General features: G+C 33.2%; 1 protein-coding gene and 1 long non-coding RNA gene across 3 annotated transcripts; both read left to right on the top strand.

The window, feature by feature from the left end:
• Positions 1-645: 645 nt before the first annotated feature.
• LOC140062345 (uncharacterized) lies at positions 646-2,262 on the top strand. The gene is made up of 2 exons (XR_011847474.1): positions 646-1,116; positions 1,585-2,262. It is a non-coding gene; the product is annotated as an uncharacterized lncRNA (long non-coding RNA).
• Positions 2,263-8,917: 6,655 nt separating this feature from the next.
• Positions 8,918-18,801, top strand: LOC140062142 (ubiquitin-conjugating enzyme E2 R2-like). Of its 2 annotated transcripts, XM_072108210.1 has the most exons (6): positions 8,918-8,982; positions 9,088-9,282; positions 13,475-13,561; positions 16,050-16,147; positions 16,753-16,887; positions 18,278-18,801. In XM_072108210.1, exons 2-6 carry the CDS (start codon positions 9,109-9,111, stop codon positions 18,507-18,509), a joined length of 726 nt encoding a protein of 241 aa, XP_071964311.1. In that variant the 5' UTR covers positions 8,918-8,982; positions 9,088-9,108; the 3' UTR covers positions 18,510-18,801. The 2 variants fall into 2 exon arrangements, with proteins under 2 accessions (XP_071964311.1, XP_071964310.1); XM_072108209.1 differs by having other exon boundaries at positions 8,937-9,282.
• The last annotated feature ends 1,566 nt before the right edge of the window (positions 18,802-20,367 follow it).

The raw sequence follows: 20,367 nt of genomic DNA on the forward strand, positions 1-20,367 counted from the left end.
CATTATATTACAATACATTACTACTGTACAAAGGTACTGGGGGTATATAACAAATTGGCGACGAGGATCGGATTTTAAATTCTAAGTGATACAATGGCTGGAATTTCACCACCAGTACCGTTTCTACCTACTCCAGGCAAATCAACGTTAAAGTTTGAACAATGGTTTGAATTTTTTACAAATTATACTCTTGCGTCTGGAAGTGACCGATGGAATGCTGAAAGAAGAAAAGCACTATTACTACATTGTCTTGGTACTGAGGGTCAACGTATTTACAGCTCTTTACCAGAAAGAGAAATTGATCCAAATGATGATGTTAATTCATATGATGCAACTGTTGCCAAATTGCGGGCACATTTTAACCCAAGATTAAACGTTGTAGCGGAAAGATACAAATTTCGTCAACGTAGACAACTCCAGGATGAAACATCAGATGAGTACGTAAGAGAACTTCGACAATTATCAATTTCATGTAATTTCGGTGTAATAGCTGATGAAATGATAAGAGACCAGTTAGTTGAGAAAACTAATTCTTCCCGTATTCGCGAAAGATTACTTCTGGAACCTGAACTTACATTAAATACTGCCATAGAAATTGCAAGGCAATGCGAACATGCTGCAAAAGAATGCCAAATAATACAGTGGGAAAGCCACTTCGCGTTTTGACCGTTAAATCGTGTAAAATCGACTTACTTCCGCATTGACGATTTTGAAGCGCCACCTATCGTTGAAAACTGAAACCACGATTTTTCGTCGCCTAGCAAATAAGTGCTGTTTTATTTTAAGCTCTCATGAATATTTAAGAACCGCCCAACATTACCTATTATGGTAAAAGCATTTCCTAATAAGTATAATTGAATAACCAATCGGTTTCTTTCAAAGAAACCGAAGCTAATACAATACATTCGGCGACTGAAGTCGGGACTCGTGAAATTTATAAATGTGGTACGATTTGACTACTGTGTTGTTGTCCATTTTCTGAATAGTCGGAGGTGCATCCCAACAAATTAAAACAATTATAATCAATTGTTTTATCAAGAATAATATTAGTTTAATCGAGTATGATATATTTCTATCCTGTTCAAAATTTGTTGGTGTATTCTCAGGCCTCGAAAGGTAGGTACATTTTCTAGCTGTGAGCGTGGTTTCGGCAACGCGAGACACGTGTGTCAGTATAGGCGATAGCGAGACGTGTGTTGTACCATGGATTAAAGAATAGAATTCTTTAATCCATGGTTGTACTGTGTTGATGCTGATCCGATAGTCGTTAAGTTGTACTGATTACGAGTATCATTGGTCCTGGCCGGCCTAGCCTGGTGATCTGATCCCCCCCAAAAAATACTTTTTTTCAATCAGTATTAATATATTATTTGATTTATTAGGCTCAATAGATGCCTAGCTAGGCTACTAGTAGGCCTAGGCCTAGATTATAAATAATAATAGTAAATACTGTAATTTAATTAATAAAATACAGCTTCCATTTGCCTTACTTTTATGTCATCATATAATATATTATAATTATATATACAACCAGACATTAAAATTTTTTAAAATAATATTTATTATTTTTTCTGACACTTTCAGGAATCGTTGATGATGCAGAGTTCTTTTTCTTTGTGACTTCAAACTGAGAGTGAAGTGGATAAAAAGATGACACTGTCATACCCAAACTATAATTTAATTATTTAAAACAAAATGTTGAATTACAAAAATGTATGTTGCAGAGGATTTAGATGAATATTACAATACAAATATTTATGTTGAATGCAAACCTACTACACTATACTCTGTAAATTATGTTATTGTCATGTGGTAGACCTTAAAAATTGAATATTTATTGTATGTTAGGGCTATTTTATATTTTATTATTATTAATACTGAATTAGTTTAATATTTATACTACAATGTATTAATTTATATTATAGTATACAGTACTACTACTACTAGTTTGTACATGTTTTTACCCAAAAAAAATGAATAAATAATTTGTTATTCAATCTAATTGCTTGTTTGTTCATCAATAGCAAAACAATTGTAAGCAAGTATATAACAGTTCTTGTTAGCCGCTTATTTCAGGTCATATTATTAGTATTAGCTAGGCCCGACGCGCCCGATCACAACGTCACTAAGTGACTTTCCGCCCCTGGAACCATCGCTCGCTAATAGGGCTAGGCCTCGGACTCGTATAAAAGCTATTATAATAGTTATGATAAATATTCCTCAACTAAAATGTATACTGTGATAAATAAACAAGTAATAATATACGTTGTATTGGAATGTATTTATTTATATGAATTCTTATATGCGGACAATTATAAACATCGCGTATATCGTTCGCTATAAATAAATTCATAAACACGATGACGATGAGTTTACAAAATGGCGGTTTCGCTAGTTTTCGATGGAACAAATAGTGGTACCTTTAGTTTGAATAGTCGGAGCTGCATCCCAACCACCGAATTTTGTATCTTAATATCGTATTCTGTAGATTATTAATTTTTCTAACAGGGATTTTAAATTCAGGACTGTTCAATTTTTCTAAACATTTTATTTTAATGATTTTCTAGGGTACAATTTCGGAAAAAAGACATTGGTTGATTTTGCCGTTAAATTACAGATTATCGTTTTGTTCAAATACATTTAATTTTACATGAGAATATATTAAAACCATTTATGAATTTATTTCACTAACAATATTTTTCCGATAATCAGCTAAATTTACAAATATTGTGTTTTTCCAACACCCTAAAATTGAGCAATTTTCAACTAAATTAGAAAAGTAGGGCGCCCTCTCCGAGTCGAAATTTGACACGATTTGTCGACTGGCTGTCCCACACTGAATAGGTAAAGCTGAACTACCATTACCTGTTGAGCAGATACGAAAGAGTAATTACAAACCTAAACAACAGCCAGCAAAATACAAATCCAGTGAGTACTGTTTTCGTTGTGGTTCGAAATCGCACAAAGCAAATGATGTCAAATGCAAGGCAAAGAAAGCTAAATGCAATAAATGCCGTAAGATAGGACATTTTGCTAGTGTTTGCAGAAGTGTTGAAATTGAAAATATTGATGAAACCATGTCTGTTAATGTGATGGTTAACAGAAAATTACGCACTGACGTATTGATAGGTCATTCAGCAAAAGTGAACATGACCATAGATACTGGTTCACCAGTTACAATTCTACCCAAAAGAATCTATAATCGATATTTTGTCAACGAAGCTCTACAAAAGGCGTCAATCAAACTGATGACCTACTCCAAGGAACCGATACATGTGCATGGATTTGTGAATTTACCAGTTACCCTTGCCAGTGAGCCAGAGAATAAAGTGCACGCGAAGATTTACATTGTAGAAAAAGGATCGCCTATTCTCGGGATGGACTTGATTAGCAACCTAAATATTAACATTGTGAAAGGACAAATTGCTTACGTCCAAGTTGCTAAAGATATTACTACAATTGATGATGCTGAATACAAGCAAGAACTGAAAAAGAACTATCCAAGATTGTTCAATGGGAATGTGGGGCTCGCGAAGGATTTCGTACATAAAGTTATGGTCCGCGAACACTGTACACCGAAAATTCAGAAATTACGAAGCTTACCATTTACGGTAAGAGACAAAGTTGCTAAAGAACTTGATAGGTTAGAAAGCCAAGGAATTATAGAGAAAATTAATGCAAGTCCTTGGGTAAGTCCTATTGTCGTAGTAGGTAAAAAATCCGGTGATGTACGTATTTGTATAGATTTAAGAGAAGTTAACAAAGAACTTGTAGTAGACCAATTTCCTTTACCTGATATTTCAGAATTATTCAATTCATTGCATGGTGCTACTGTATTTTCTACGTTAGATCTTAGATCTGCGTACCATCAATTGACATTACATAAAGAAAGTAGGGATTTAACTGCTTTTATTACGCATCAAGGCCTTTACCGTTATAAGAGAGTATGTTTTGGTCTTGCTTCCGCACCATCTGCATTTCAGAAAACAATGAGTTCAATCCTAATGAATGCAAAGGGGGTACGTTGCTATCTTGACGATATTGTTGTCTTTGGTAAAGATGAACATGAACATGCTATTAATATGGAAAATGTTCTAAGTAAAATACAAAAGGCAGGGTTAACGCTAAACCTTGATAAATGCAAATTTAGAGTGAAACAAATTTCATACTTAGGTCATACAATTTCGGCTTCAGGACTTCAACCTGATAATGACCATGTAAAAGCCATAATCGAGGCAAAAATTCCAAACAACATCTCTGAATTGAGAACTGCTTTGGGAATGTTTGGATACTATGCAAAATTTGTACCAAATTATGCGACTACATCAGAACCATTAAGGTATTTGCTAAGGAAAGAAAATGCGTTTGTGTGGGGTACTGAACAACAAGCCGCATTTGATAAATTAAAGAATAGTATTGCTAAAAGTACTGCATTGAATTTGTTTGATCCCAAATTACCAGTGATTGTTACCACTGATAGTTCAGATTACGGAATAGGCGGTGTGCTAAGTCAAATTAAGGATAACATTGAAATTCCTATTGCATTTACATCCCGTACATTAACAAGTGCAGAGCGTAATTATTCAACGGGAGAGAAAGAAGCATTAGCTTGTGTATATGCTTGTAAAAAATGGTTTAATTACTTATGGGGTAACAAATTTACATTACGTACTGACCACAAGGCTAATTTAAAATTGCTAAGTTCATGTGCTACAGGTCATAAAACCATGCGAATTGCTAGATGGGCAGAGTGGCTACTTAATTTAGATTATGTGATTGAATATGTTACAGGGCAAAATAATTCTGTTGCCGATGCTTTAAGTAGACTCCCCATAACAGAAAATAATCCTTCTGTTGATAATAGTGATGAATATGTATTAAGTTATATATTGGATGCTAACACTTGCATTACAAAACAAGAGTTAATTAAGGAGACAAATACTGATCATGTGTCAACATTACTTAAGAAGTATATTACAACTGCATGGCCAAGTAAGAAAATGTTAAATGAAGAATTAAATCCTTACTACCTTGTAAAAGATGAATTGTGTTTAAATGATGATTTAATTATGAGGGGGGAGAGACTGGTAATCCCAAAATCATTGCAATGTAAAATAATTGATGAAGCACATACTGCACATCAAGGTATTGTACGAACTAAAAACAGGATTAGAGAACTATACTGGTTTCCTGCTATAGATCGTAAAGTAGAAGATAAAATTAAGAATTGTGAACCGTGTCAAAATAGTGATAAGACGGCTAAAACTTACAATGCGCCATTACAACCAATTGCGTTACCAGAACATGCATGGCAAAAAGTTGCTATTGATATAATAGGCCCATTTGAAAAGGGACCTAGAAAGTGTAGATATGCTATTGTGTTAGTTGACTATTTCAGTAAATGGCCAGAAGTTTCTTTTACTAATGATATTACATCTACATTTGTATGTAATTTTCTCGATCAGATATTTGCAAGAGAAGGATTACCAAATGAGTTGGTATCCGATAATGGGAAACAATTTGTATCCATAGAGTTTGAAAATTATTTAAAGGAGAGAGGTATTAAACACATTAGAACATCATTGTACTATCCTAAAAGTAATGGATTAGTTGAAAGAATGAATAGAACAATTAAACATACCATTCAAATGGCCAATGAAAATAATAAGAATTGGAATGAGGCCATGTTAGAATTTCTTATGATCTATCGATCTACACCTCATGCTGTTACAGGCATATCTCCTGCAGAATTATTACATAAGCGTAAATTAATTACTACACTAAATGTAAGACCTACAGATGGTTACCAAAATGGAATTAAACATACTGAGGTAAAGGAACGAGTTAAAAAGTTCCAAATTAAAAGTAAGAAGTATTACGATGATAAGAAAAATGTGAGAAAACCACAATTTAAAGTGGGAGATTCAGTACGAATTAAGAATCCGAGACATGTTGATAAATCAAGTAATAAGTTCTATACTGGAGGAAAAATTAAAAGAATTGTTAGTAATGCTACATATGAGCTAGATGATGGAAAGATCTGGAATGCTAAATACCTAACAAATGATCTAACCACACAGAAACAGAAAGATACTGTTGTACATACATTTGATAAAGATAGACCTAGACGTGAAGTTTATAAACCACGTTGGTTAATTGATTACACTCCCTAAATGTAACATGTGAAATTAGGAGGGGAGAGATGTTATGTCTAGCTATGGTGCCAGTAGGCAAGATGATACATTTGTTTATCAGTATACACTTCCTATGTTATCAGTTGGTTTACAAATACCACCTGTAACTATACCAATTTGTATGAGTCATATAGATAGTAGAATTGTGAATAAAAGAGTTGTTAAAAAGTAGTCGAAGTGAATGCATCTATCTTTGAGTCAGCTTTACAATACTTTACATTATATTACAATACATTACTACTGTACAAAGGTACTGGGGGTATATAACAGCTTACTTAGCTTTTGAAGGTGGTCACTATCGGCATCTTTACAAATGTTTTTGTTCCCAATTTTATGACATCGAGGAACACACAATGGCGTTCCTCGGAACCCGAATGTTAGAATTTGTGACGTAATACGGGTGTCAATGCTCTGTTTGGAGTAGGCGGCCTACTCTCAGCTCTAGCTTGGGTTCGAATCTTTACGGAATTTTTTTTAATGGAAAAGAAAGTGTTTAGAGTTCAGTTAATTTAGGACATAGGTAAGGCGATTCCCACCGTCAAAACAATGTATAGTAAATTGTCATGATGCAAACACACTAATCGTGCTATCTACTATAGTAGGCCTATATATAGTATTATAGTACTGTATTATTATAGTATACTATTATAATAGGGGATGCCTCTTGCCATCGTAGGCATGTTGCGTGGGGTGCGTCCAAAATTATTGACACTTATGTGTGGGAGGTGCGGGTGCAGAATGCGCTACCCCTGATAACTAACAATAAATAACAAAGTAGGTCTAGTTGGAAATTAAATTGTTTTAAACGTAAAAAAGGGGGAAATTTAAAATTCATGCAGCCAGCACCAAACCACTGAAAAAAGGAGACGCCTTCGGTGTACGTGACGCACCAGATGAAGCGGATACCAATACAAAAATGACAATCAGTACAGTTTAACATCCCCTTCAATGTCGATCCATACTCATCATGACATACTGCAGTGTCAATCGTCAGAGAGGAGGCCAGGATATTAATTATTATGTCTTATATTATAGGGCTAATTGACGCACACGATACGGTGTTAATTCGTCCACATGTCCGTTACAGTGTCCCGTCCGGATGTACATTAAATGTATCCACCAGCGTCAGTTCTACCATGTTTATTCCCCCCCCCCCCCCACTATAATGTTTATTTAGGTCATGGAGTTACTTACTCCATGTTTAGGTGCTATAGATTACTTCCATCGGCTAGTAGGAGTGAGCGAGTTGGCCTCCTGAATCCATTCCGATATTAATGGCTCGTCAGGTCATGGAGGTATACCTCCATGGTCAGGTACGGTAAGGCATCTTGGTCATTTGATGCGCGTAAGCCTACTTTACATCTTATTTTGAATGTGTATTGGATGCTTTAATGATGTTCGGACAATTTAATTAAGCATGTCCGATAATTTATATTATTTGTAGACTCACACAAACCAGCATTCAATGGACAGTAAAAATGTAATTCAAAGACTTAGAGAAAATTATGTTACCATATATACAAGGAAACTTTGTATATTTTCAAGTTTTAACAATTAATAGATATATAAATAAAGACATTATTGTTCCTCCGAAAAAGTAATTTGTTTAAAATGTATATGTTGAATATAACCAATTCAATGTCACATAGTTTTACACAAAAATTAGATTAAAAATACATGAAAAACTGTAATTTAAAGGTAAAAAAAGTCAATTTGACTGTTTAATTTATAAATGAAAGCATTTTTTTTTTCGCTTTAAAGTGATTACAAAGATAACCAATTCAAAGTCGGTCAATTATTAATATTATTAGTCCGATGATCTTCATTCTTCATGTTTTTAGGAGACAAAATAATACATCTTGAATGACCCGTTTTTATGTTCCGGTTTCTACAGGATCCTCATCATCGCATTTAAAAATATTTTTTTATTTTACTTCGATGAAATGAAATGTGAATTATTTCGAAATAGGAAAAAACCGAGCAGCCTATTCTTTTCTTTACAGTTACTATCAGTAAATCTTAATAACATAGAGGGCGGACTTCTAAAATATGTCGATATCAGAAGCGATTTTGATTTAAAGCTCATGCCAGAAAACTTGTTTTCAATGATGTTTTAATAACAATATTTTACTCAAAGCTTACGAATGTTATCTTATGCGAACGAACATTTAAACGTGTCCATGAATGATGTTTTATATTCTGATAAACCAGAATAGCAATGTTGTTTAAAGGATACAACATGCACGTCATACCAGAGAGATGTAACATTTACATCTCCCGGGTCATACCGGCCATGTTCATACTAAAGTAAAAGCATATTTTGTAAATATTCATGATATTAGTTAATTAATTTACAGGGTTAATGTTATGTGTATTAAATTCTTGCAACTTGTGTTTTTCAGTAAAACTAATAATGATAAAAGTAAACTTTAACTAATTAAATATACAAAAGCGATCAGAACAAAGACCATCTTTTGTCTTTTGACCCAGTCGAGTCATATTTCACATGGTAGAGAGACTTGCTGACTCAGATTAAAAGAAAAAAAAATAGTAGAAAATGTATAATTATTTCATATTAAGCTAGCAATAACATAGTCATATACGATTACTATAATTTAAAAAAAGGAAAAATCATGTTCCTTTGTTTTTTGATGCGATGCGCGTTGAGTTCGTCATCAGTGTCGCGAACTCTCAATTCCGTGTTGTGACGTCACTGTACAATACAGTAATCGCCATCTTGCGTCAAACAAAAACAGTGAACTGGACGAACTGGTCGAGAGCGAGGAGAGTTAGTAGAAACCTGTCATAAATTGAATCGTTTTATATTTTCCATTTCCAGTTTTATTCAATTTTTAAGTAAAGACGAAAACCACCTTACTATTATTGTTTTTAGGAGTTGTTTTAACGTCCATTGATGGCGACGACAAGCGCTAGCGCTTTACGAGCGCTAAGCCTCGAGTACAGGAAACTGCAAGAGGAACCAGTGGAAGGTTTCAACGTGAAATTAGCCGATGAGAGCAACCTTTTTATATGGAATGTGGTCATCTTTGGACCCCCAGAAACACTGTACGAGGGTGGCTATTTCAAGGTAAAGTTGAAAGCTAACAACCGAACGAAGAGAACGAATATGTGGTTGAATAAGCCGACCCTTTCTTTTGTTATCAAAATAGAATAATCTGTTTGATCTAATCTAACTAATGTTTGATGATTCATCATGCTTTTGTTTTGTCAGTTGTTTGTGTTTTATTTATTTTTTATGAAGACTCGTCGTGTATGAATTTACATGAAGATCTTTTAGTTTTTACTAAAAAACAGAGTCCAGATTTATTATTCAATCATATGTTATTTTTGGTATATTTGCTTGTGGTGTTGTTATATTTTTTAATTGCAACAATATTATTTCATTATTTTTAATTTTATTATTATTAAATACAATTTTAAATTTATTGGACAGTCTACGATCATAACTTTCATCAAAGGTGGTAAAATATTCTTATTGAAAAGTTACTTACCTTACAAGTAAATTCTTTGTAGAAATATCGTGTCTTTTTTTATTCCGATGCAATTGCACTTTGAACCACACCCAACCCCAATGAACCACACCCAATCCAATGAACCACACCCAATCCAATGAACCAGGTCCGACGAATTGCCCCAATGAACCAGGTAGCCGATCACTCCGGCCGCGCTTCACTCCGGCCGCCGTATCAGTTTAGCGCGATGTTATGCACTCCGGCCGCTATTCAATTCGACTTCCTGTGCAAAGGGGCTGTTAGTATGGAGCGCCCATATCTACGTTTTCTATACTGTTCAGTGTTATAACAAATTCTTGGTGAATTTAAATGGAACTAGTTGAATATTTATTATCAACAATTTTACTTTTTTCATTAACAATAACATTCAAAGAAGTTGGAACTGCTTTTTCTTTCAAACTAAACTTAACTTAATTAAATTCAATAATAAAATAATAATCAAATGCCCGTCTAATTATTGCTTGAATAACAATATTTAATTTCTTTCTATGTACATTTATTTTTATAGCTTTACATTTATTAACATTAAAAATTAGTTAAAACCCTTATAACACTTTATCGACTTGCCAGTACCCATACTTACTAATTATAGTTAATAACAATATGTAAAATATTAATTAATTTATTTCAAATAATCAATTATTATTGATGTTTGTTATAGTTAATAACAATATTTTCAATATTAATTAATTTATTTCAAATAATCAAGTATCCGTCTAATTAATGTTATTACCTGGAATTGTATCAAGAATTAATATATCATTTTTGTACAGTCCAATTTACAATGATTTTATATTTTAATTTATATATGATAAAAATAATATGACATATAGGGTACATTGCAATAAATTACATTAATTAATCACATTACAATTAATATACTAGCCTATTACATTGGATAAAACACATAAATTATTTTGTTTTAGCATTAGACCTAATTTAAAACACTTGCGATGTTGTTGTGATCCTGAAAGAGAAAAAATATACTGTATGATTACAAATGTTTATTTTGATTCTCTACAAAAAACGTGTCTCAGTTGTAAAAGACTCATTGGGCGCTCCATAGCTGCGGCCGGAATGAATCGCGGCCGGATTGAAGCGCGGCCGGAGTGAAGCGCGGCCGGAGTGATCTGTATTCATGAACCACACCCAATCCAATGAACCAGGTCCGACGAATTGCCCCAATGAACCACATCATATGAGGAGTATGTTGACTTTACGTGCTAACGATGATCACCCAAAGGAGATTGAGTATCCAGCTTCTCTCTCGGGCTCTAGCCTTAAAAAACAAAGAATAAAACTTATCTCTAGGAAAATTATGAGAAAAGACGATGCAATGAGTAAAGCCATGGGTTTTGTGTGGTTTAAAGAAATGAAAATGTACCATCATGCCTGAATACCATGGATAAAGAATACATTTTATGACTTTTCATCAGATTTGTTTATTTAAGCATGGCTTCCTAAATGCAAAGTAAATTAATGCAACATGACATTGATTTGTCCAATCATAATTTGTCAATATATTTGCATTGCAAATATAGTACTATACATCACTGCATTGCATGCTGGTGTTCAAAAATAATTTTATGGTAGGATTAATTTCATTTTGTAGTATTCATCAAGGAACCCAATTGCGAGTATTACCATATTTTGTGATTTGTAGTCTGAAATCTGTATAATTTTCCAAAAAAGAGGTTTTTCCCCCAAACAAAAAAAATCCAAACAATTTCACTACCAGTAACATGTTTTCATAAATTTTCTTTTGTTATAATCCAAGTTGTGATAAAATAAATATTAAGTTGTCTGCACAGTACTATGTGGATTAGGCCAAGTTGAGCCGCCGACAATTTGAGCCGCCACCAGAAAAACGTTATTTTCTATGAAACGCCAAATGCTAACTTTCGCCGGTGCTCGTTTCTATTTAATAGAAGTTCATAGAAATGTTGTAAAAGACGCACTGGGCGTTTCATAGAAATTTCCGGCAGCTCAACTTGTCGGCGGCCCAACCGGTCATATGCCCTATATGTACTCTATGTACATCATTTTGTGCTCTCCACTAACTGTACTAGTACACTAGTAAAACATTTTTTAACAACAAAATTGTCTACTACTGTATACAGTATTTATTTTTAATAGTACAATTAAAGAACAGTTTTCAAGTTGTTTTTTTATTAGTTTGAAAGTGATATTTCAATTAAATTCAAATACAATTAAAAACTGATATCGAATTCATCTAGACTATCACTGTGTTTTTATGTCTATTGCGTTTTTCGTACTATTAGTTGGGAAAGCCACTCGACAGTGCAGTTCTTTTGAACTGATCCACTTTTGGTTACCCGCAGGTGCTGATAGTACTTTTTGTTCTGTTTTGTTGAATGATGCCGTACCTTGTTTATGATTTTTGTATGTTACCTGGAAATTGAATAAAATAAAATAAACGAAATTAAAACACAAGTATACATACAAGGTCGAAATTGGTAGACATGTTAATCTACCATTTATTTTGATATTTCAATTAAATTCATATCTGAGAATTCTCGAAAGATGTTTTACAAATTGTACTACTCTACTTGTCAGCTTGCGAGGCAAAAGCAAAAATTGATTTGTGTAGATGGTGTGGTAATTTTGTTCTGAACAGATAATCAATAACCAAAGATAAGATGTGTCACTATTATTTTATGGATGCTATAGTCTCCACATCAAATGTACTGTAGCTTGAGATCGATATGATATTGTGGGTGTGGCTGTGACCCCAGTATGTACTGTATACAGTATAGCTGACCATGATTATTACATCCTTAGTTTGGATGCTGCTACTGTATACAATAATATTATACATATTATTATAAATTATTATATAATGAATGAATGTTTTTAAGTGCAATGGTGCAAATAATTTCATTACAGTAGGTGAAAATAGAAAATTTCATCTTTCAATGAATGAAATTATTTGTTCCATTGCATGAATACAGTATAAAGACATTCATTATTTGTTTAAAACACACCTTTTTATAATAATAATAATTTATTTCGGAACTTCACTTTTGTAACAGTGGCACACTTCACATTTTGAAGGTGCGTCCAACAAAATATATAAGAAAGCACAAAATAGACAAAAAACATAGGTAATCTTACTTAAACTACATACGGTAACATGTAATAAAACCCATTCATTCCCCTCCCTCCCCTTCTCCAAAAATAACAAGTACAACATATAATTTAAATACAGTACATGATTACTCTTAATCTACAAAACCAATCACTAATCACCCCCCCCCCCCCCACCCACCTTATGTACAACATGACGGAAATATAAATACAACAACATTTTTTTCTCCATAATTACAATAGGAAAAATATAATAACCAGTGTTAACAAACAGAAAATTAGATTAGAACCAGTATAATTGTTTATGCAACCACTTTAGACCATAACTGTTAATATGCATACTATTGTATTTACAGTAACTGTTTATACAAATATAACTAGGCAAAAGTAAAAGAATTATTATGACGAAAACAATTAACAGACACTTTTAAATAATTAGTTATCTAAAAAACTAAACCTAATTTTACTATTACAAAATTACACTGTCTTTACAGTTTCTATTATGTAATTCGCTACTGTAAAGACAGGCCAGATCCAATTTTGGATGCAAAGTTATTCAACAGTATTTATTTTATTTATTACTTATATTTTACCCTTGAATTCAATAATAATATTAATAATGTTGCTTTTATCTTGCAGGCAATGATGGCATTTCCTCCAGGCTATCCGTACTACCCTCCAACCTTTAAATTTCTTACAAAAATGTGGCATCCTAACATATATGAGGTAAGCTATCCAGGGATGTACTAACTACTGGACAAACAAATATATTTAACATTACTTAAGCTTGGTTCCCACTAGAACGTAATGCCAGGACGTACAGTAAACGCAACGCAAGTGTTTTAACCAATGAAAAGCGAAGTTATAGACAGTTAGCAATCACAAGCGAATAAGCCATTGCTTGTGATTGGTCAATTCACTTGCATTGCGTTACGTCCTTGTGTTGCGTCGCTAGTGGGAACCACGCTTTAGTGGAATGATCCTTATACAGTAAAAGGTCAATTTACACAGACAAGCGATAGCTTGTTTAAATTTTCATGTAGAGTCTGAATCTATCCTAATCAAAAACTTTACGTCCTCTCTGCATTGTGTGTAAAGGATCATATGGAATAACAGAGATTTTAAATTTTTATTAAAACGTTACTGCTCGTCTGTCTGTATCGGCCTTAAAGTTGTATAGAGGCTTTCAGACATTCTAACCCCCCTGGTAGCCTCTTTGCCTATTATCATCAATGTTCACATATCTTTCACAGATTAAACACGTCAAATCGGTTTAATTAAATAGGTTAAATCGGTTTGATTAAACACGTCAAATCGGTTTAACGTCAAGTGTTTTAAGATCCACTACAATATGTAAAACCTCCCGAAATTAATTTGGAGGTTGGAACATCAGTTTGGAAGAGAAGGCTTAATCAACTTTAGATTTGATGGGAAAAATAGGATGGGATGGGTTTGAAACTACTTCCATGCTTATGTAACAACTTTAATCCACACATATAGTACAATGAATAATAATATAATTCAATTGATACTAATCTTAGTCAGTAGTCTATTGTCCTTGGTATCCAAATAACAAATCGTTGTCAATAATTAGACTTGAGCTTTGCCTACACAACTGTATCAAACTAGTTTGACAAATAAGTGCGATGTGCCTAAATATGGTAGTGATGTGCCCAAAGATGGTAGTGATACGACATCATCATGCCCAAAGATGGGCACATCACATTTCATAAGTTTGATAATCACATAAAGTTTGATAGTGTAGACAGAACTATATATAAAGCTTTAGTCGTAGTTACTGTATTGCTGTTATGAGCTAATAATACATGTTGGAGAAAAATAAACTTTGACCTACAGATATTGATCTTCTTGGTATACCGTACAGTATATTGTGTTTCCTTGCATGATCAATTGATTCGTTTTACCCTATTTATTATAATACTGATGATAGAATTCTGACATTCGATTGATTTAAACATTGCATAGTCAAGATACAATAAAAAAAAAGGATTTGCAATAACCTGTCCAACCTACAGTATAATACTCTATGAATTTTGTAAATTTAAAGGCATAATGCTTGTTGTTGGACTACTGATCGTGGGTTTGAATCCAACGCTTGTCCCATTGCTTACTGTATCTTTAGTCAAGGCACTTTAGTTAAGTCTGCCTTTTTCCACCCAGGTATACAAATGGGTAAAAAAAAAGTATATTAAATTCATATTAACTGTATTAAGCTCAATCAAACTTAATGTGACAAAAAAATGTGATGTGCCCATATGGACATGATGTCATGATGGTCATATCACTACCATATTTGGGCACAACATACTTTTTTTGTCTAGAGCTTTAGCATAAATTACATGCATCAAACTACATTACATGTTTATTTATTATATTTTATCCTAAAGTGGTGTAGATTGCTAGAAATAATCATTTAGTGAATGTCTGTCACCATCTGTGAACAATTGATAATGCTAGGCAAGACTTTAACAATAGATGATAGAAGCCTCCTTTCACATAGCACAGTTCAAAAGTGTATTTTAGATGTCGCCATAATTTTATTTGAAGGCTATTTTTTGTTTATTGATAGTACATGGTCAACAATATGCCCATGGTTACAGAGTTTATTATTAATGCAGTATTTTTTTCTGCATAATTTGCTTTTAAAATCTGGCCAAATAAGCAAATTGTTAATGCTCATAATAAAGGTGATCACTATTTTGGTAGGGGCCATGACTTAAGAAAGCTGCAGTAGATGCTTAGCTACACTAGACTCGAAAATAGCAGAGAAATATGTCTTAAAAGAAGTCTTGTTTGTTCATTCATTTGTTGTTAGAGTAATATCTGCGATCTGTAATATCCTGATCTGTTTAGATACAGTAGTTACTGTATGTAAATTTTGAGCAATAACCAAATTACAATATAATAGGCAGAAGTTGCTCACTGAACTACGACCCAAGATTGTGGGATGGAGAAGAATTAGTAAAACATAATTACTGTACACCCACAGTCTTCCAGCTGTCAAACATTTAAAGTAACCTGTTTCTTATGTCTAGTTAAAAAAAAACCAGTTGATAAAATCAGTAAAACACCAGTAAATGATTTTACTATTTTGTAGATCGGCCATCCATGTATCAATTTAAGGTTGTTTTTATTTTATTAGCCTTTGTTTTGTAAATTAGAATAAGATGTTTTTATTAACTTTTGTTTTTAGACTGGTGATGTGTGTATATCAATTCTTCATCCTCCTGTGGATGACCCACAGAGCGGTGAATTACCTTCAGAAAGGTGGAACCCAACACAAAGTGTCAGGTAACTACTTTTTTCTTCAATATGAAAAAAAACCAGCAAATTTAATTTTACTAGGACTACTGTACAACAATAGACCAACCTTCACAAGTTTAATGTTTAGATAAGAAGAAACAATGAAAAACTGTGAATGACAAGGACTATCAATTCACTGGAAAATAAGTCCTTGATTTATTAAAATATTTTACCCTATAAACAAGAATGAAACAATCTATATTTCCAATGTCTGTTTCTGCAGCATAATGTATTACAGCGAATAACCATTTATAAAAAAAATGGAGTAAATAGTACCATTTACAGTAGTAATAGAAATACACCTGAGGAACAAGAAGTTGTTTGTACGTTTACTGTATACAGACTCTGGTATAACTTTTGTACAATAACTCTATCTAACAGTAACACAAAATACAGCAAAGTTTGGTAGGTGGGCCAAATACCAAAATGTAATGACTTGGCTCTTAGTCACAGACTTATAATTATATCCCAGGGTGGGCTTATGTATAAAGTCAGTATGGTAAATGTATGTATATAATAAAAATGTATTATTTTATCATGATCTTTGGTTGTTTTAAAACTTTTTTCTATAAATCAAATTATGCTTCCTGTAGAACAATTCTGCTAAGCGTTATCTCGTTACTGAACGAACCAAACACATTTTCACCCGCAAATGTCGATGCCTCAGTGATGTATCGAAAATGGAAAGAGACAAAAGGAAAAGATGACAAATATCGCAAGATTATTGAGTAAGTCAAAATTAAATTAATAGCACATGTGATAGTTATACTCACTACACAAACTTATTCAGCAAATCAGAGGAAAATGAACCGCACATTCATGACAATGCATAAAACCTGTTATTTCCAAAACATTGATCAACATAACCACGCTATGTAGTATGTTTGCAAAAATGGTGAGTTACAGTATGGTGGTGTGCGTAAAGATACTTTGGTGAAAAAGTACATTGTTTTACATTGTGCAATAATTTACTAATTACCGCTTCCAATGAGGTTATATTTTTGCCTGCAGTATTTGTTTTGTTAACATTTTAAACCAAATCTAACAGATAGATACTGCATGTGGTCATGGATAATTACATTCAATTTTGGAAGCAATCCAAACCAGGATCCCAATTCTGGACCACATCTATTTTTTTACTAATTTTGGGCAGATCTTTACCAAATTCAAACCCCTGAAAGGTATAGCTACAAATGATGAATTAAATTTTGGAGGCAATCCAGACCGGTATCACAATTTTGGACCACTTGTGGGGTGATGGTAAAATTGTGGTTTTATGGTCACTAACTGACAATTCTACATAATATTTATATAGCAAAATTGTGGTTGGAAAATGTATTTAAATTATCCCTGGAAAGGGGCTGGGAGTATGTAGGCCTATCCCCATGACCTATGGAATGTCTTAAACTACATTTAAAAACTGCCACTGAGGGATTATGGGTTGGGAGTGATGGCTAACACAATTTGTACTGGAACCATCTTAAAACACATCACCCAGTGTATCTGGGGTGTGTTTGGAGGGGGAGACGGAGGAGCAAAAATACTGGCGTAATGAAGTCTATATGATTGAAATTGTACTAGGAAAAGTTACTATATTTGAACTGTCCAGGGGAAGAGTTAAGGTTTGTTGATTGTGGCTGGGATGGTGAGAGGAGAAAGAAGGCTGGGGGACCGCAGTATCTAAATTAGATATTTTAATTATCAGCCAATATGACACCTATTCATTTACACAGTTTACAATACAACGTACAACCATTATTAGGCCTATCATATCTATGTACTCCTCCCAGTTTGAAGCTAAAGTTGAAATGAATTTGTCCTTCAATGGGAAGAATTTGTTTTTAGTGTGGGGTGTTATTGAAGAGGAGTGGAGGTTTGGTGAGTATAGAGAGATACTGGCGTCGGGTGTTATGTACTGAGAAAGCTTTAAACTAATTTTAAAAACCCGCCCTGGGGCGGGTATAATTGCTAGTATTATATATTATACACTAGACAACTCTCTGTTTGGGCTACACAGTTTGATATTTTAAACAATAGAAATTTACAAATACCTTAGAGGAGATATGTAATCTCTGATTGCATTTGTTAATAATGTTTTTTTTATTACAATCGTTGCAGAAAACAAGTGAATTCAAGTCGTGAAGATGCAAAGAAAGATGGCGTCAAAGTTCCAACTACCTTACAAGAGTACTGCATTAAACCAAAGGTACAACCTCAATCACACAGCTCAATGGACTTTGCTGACATATACTACGATGAGTATGACTTAGAGGACGAGGAGGAGGAAGAGGATGAGGAAGACGAGGTGTACTATGATGACGAGGATGACTCGGGCAACGGGGAATCGTGATATTATCCGTATAAAAATAGATCACGTTTCGACTATTTGCTGTAAAGACATTTGTGCATATGAACATATTTATAAACACAAGAGGCATGGCTGTCTCTAGAAACATGTTGTGTTTAAAACTCTAACATACAACCTTTAAATCATGTCATCTTTTGTGTACAGTACAAATCGTTGGATGTGTTCAACGTCTGTCAAAGGTGAATAAATAAATAAATACAAAAAAACATGAAAAAAAATCTCCTGATGCGATTGTGGCCATTCCATATATGGAGAATAAATGTTTAGATTTTGGGTAGATGTAGGTAATTATTTCATTTGGAATTTGAGTACAACGTTTTATTTTATTTAAACAAAATTTTGGGTCAGTTATTTTCCCTCATTACTATAAAAATGTTAATCAAAAAGTGAAGCCCTGACGTTTAATTTTTTAATTTTTTTTTTATTTTGATGTAATTGTAAAATAGTTCTGTTAAGTATTTTTTAAGTCTGTGTGTCACTATACACCACTTCTATGTCATTTCTAAAACGTCTCCATTGAAATAACTCTGATAACATCATCCGCAAACTGTACTCAAAATGCTTATTTGGTTATTGACTAGTCAGCAAAGTTGAAACATGATTTTGCTATTAGCCAATCGGCAGAGTTGAAACATCATCATCATTTGGTTATTAACCAATCATCATCATTTGATTATTAACCAATCAGCAGAATTGAAAAAAATTGCTGATTTACAAAAAATAAGTATTTTTGGTATAATGACCAATTAGCAATGTTTAAAAATGGAGGGCAAGATCACTGGGGCTGATACACGGAAGATATTTCATAGATGCAACTTATGAGAGTGGTTTTGCATTGGCAGCAGGGCATAGTGACTCTTTGTGTTGACAGGAGTGGGATTCTGAGCCTAGACCCAGACACGTATTGTAGATAGATAGGATATGCCATGTTGCCCATTTCTACTGTGGACAAGTCATGTTTATTATGAAATGTTTGTTGGATTAGTATATTAATTTAATAATAAGTTTTGTAAAGTTGTCGGTATTTGCATAAATGATAACCTTTTTAACATTATAAAGCTGCGTGCTAAAACAATTTGTTATTAACAGACTGATTTTCTTTACTAATCAACTCTCCTACACTTACATCCAGGAACGTAAAACTGTAATTCTAATATAGGTCACTTTGTTTCAATTGTTATTCTCCATATGAGCTCTTCTGGTGGACATAGTGGGCAAGCCGAAGGTGTCAAGATTTCAAAAAGTTATTACTGATGATATCAATTTATTTAATCTTAAAATTATTTAAAATAATTTTTGTTTTGTTCACAATAATCTAATTGTTTGATTTGATAATCTACATATTTTTATTATCTCCACTGTATTCAATAACTCGACTATCATTTTATTGTTGCAATTGTAATTACTGTACAATGAATCTGTGAATGCCACATAAAGAAATTGTTAATGGTCACAAGCATTATTAAACTAGTGTGGGGAATCATCATCAGAAAACTGTATTTGACTAAGTTAAGATCCAGTCAACCGGTATATAACCAGAAATCTGTAATCTTCAATACTGTATTTGATTAAGTTAATAACAGGTATCTGGTCAACAGGTATCTGGTGAAATAACCAGAAACCTGTAATCTTCAATACTGTATTTGACCAGGTCAACAGTCAGGTATCATAAAATAACCAGCAAAACTGTAATATTCAATTACCAAGTCAATTTCAGAAGTATGGTTATATTTAGTAACTCAAAGTTAACCTCTTGTCATCTCAAATTCCCAAGTATTTTAAATGGTATAAACCAGTAGACTAGATTCAAGTTAAAATCAAGTAACTAATAGTAATAAAA

This window comes from Antedon mediterranea, chromosome 11, assembly GCF_964355755.1.
Source record: "Antedon mediterranea chromosome 11, ecAntMedi1.1, whole genome shotgun sequence".
In the NCBI taxonomy this organism is placed as follows: domain Eukaryota; kingdom Metazoa; phylum Echinodermata; class Crinoidea; order Comatulida; family Antedonidae; genus Antedon; species Antedon mediterranea.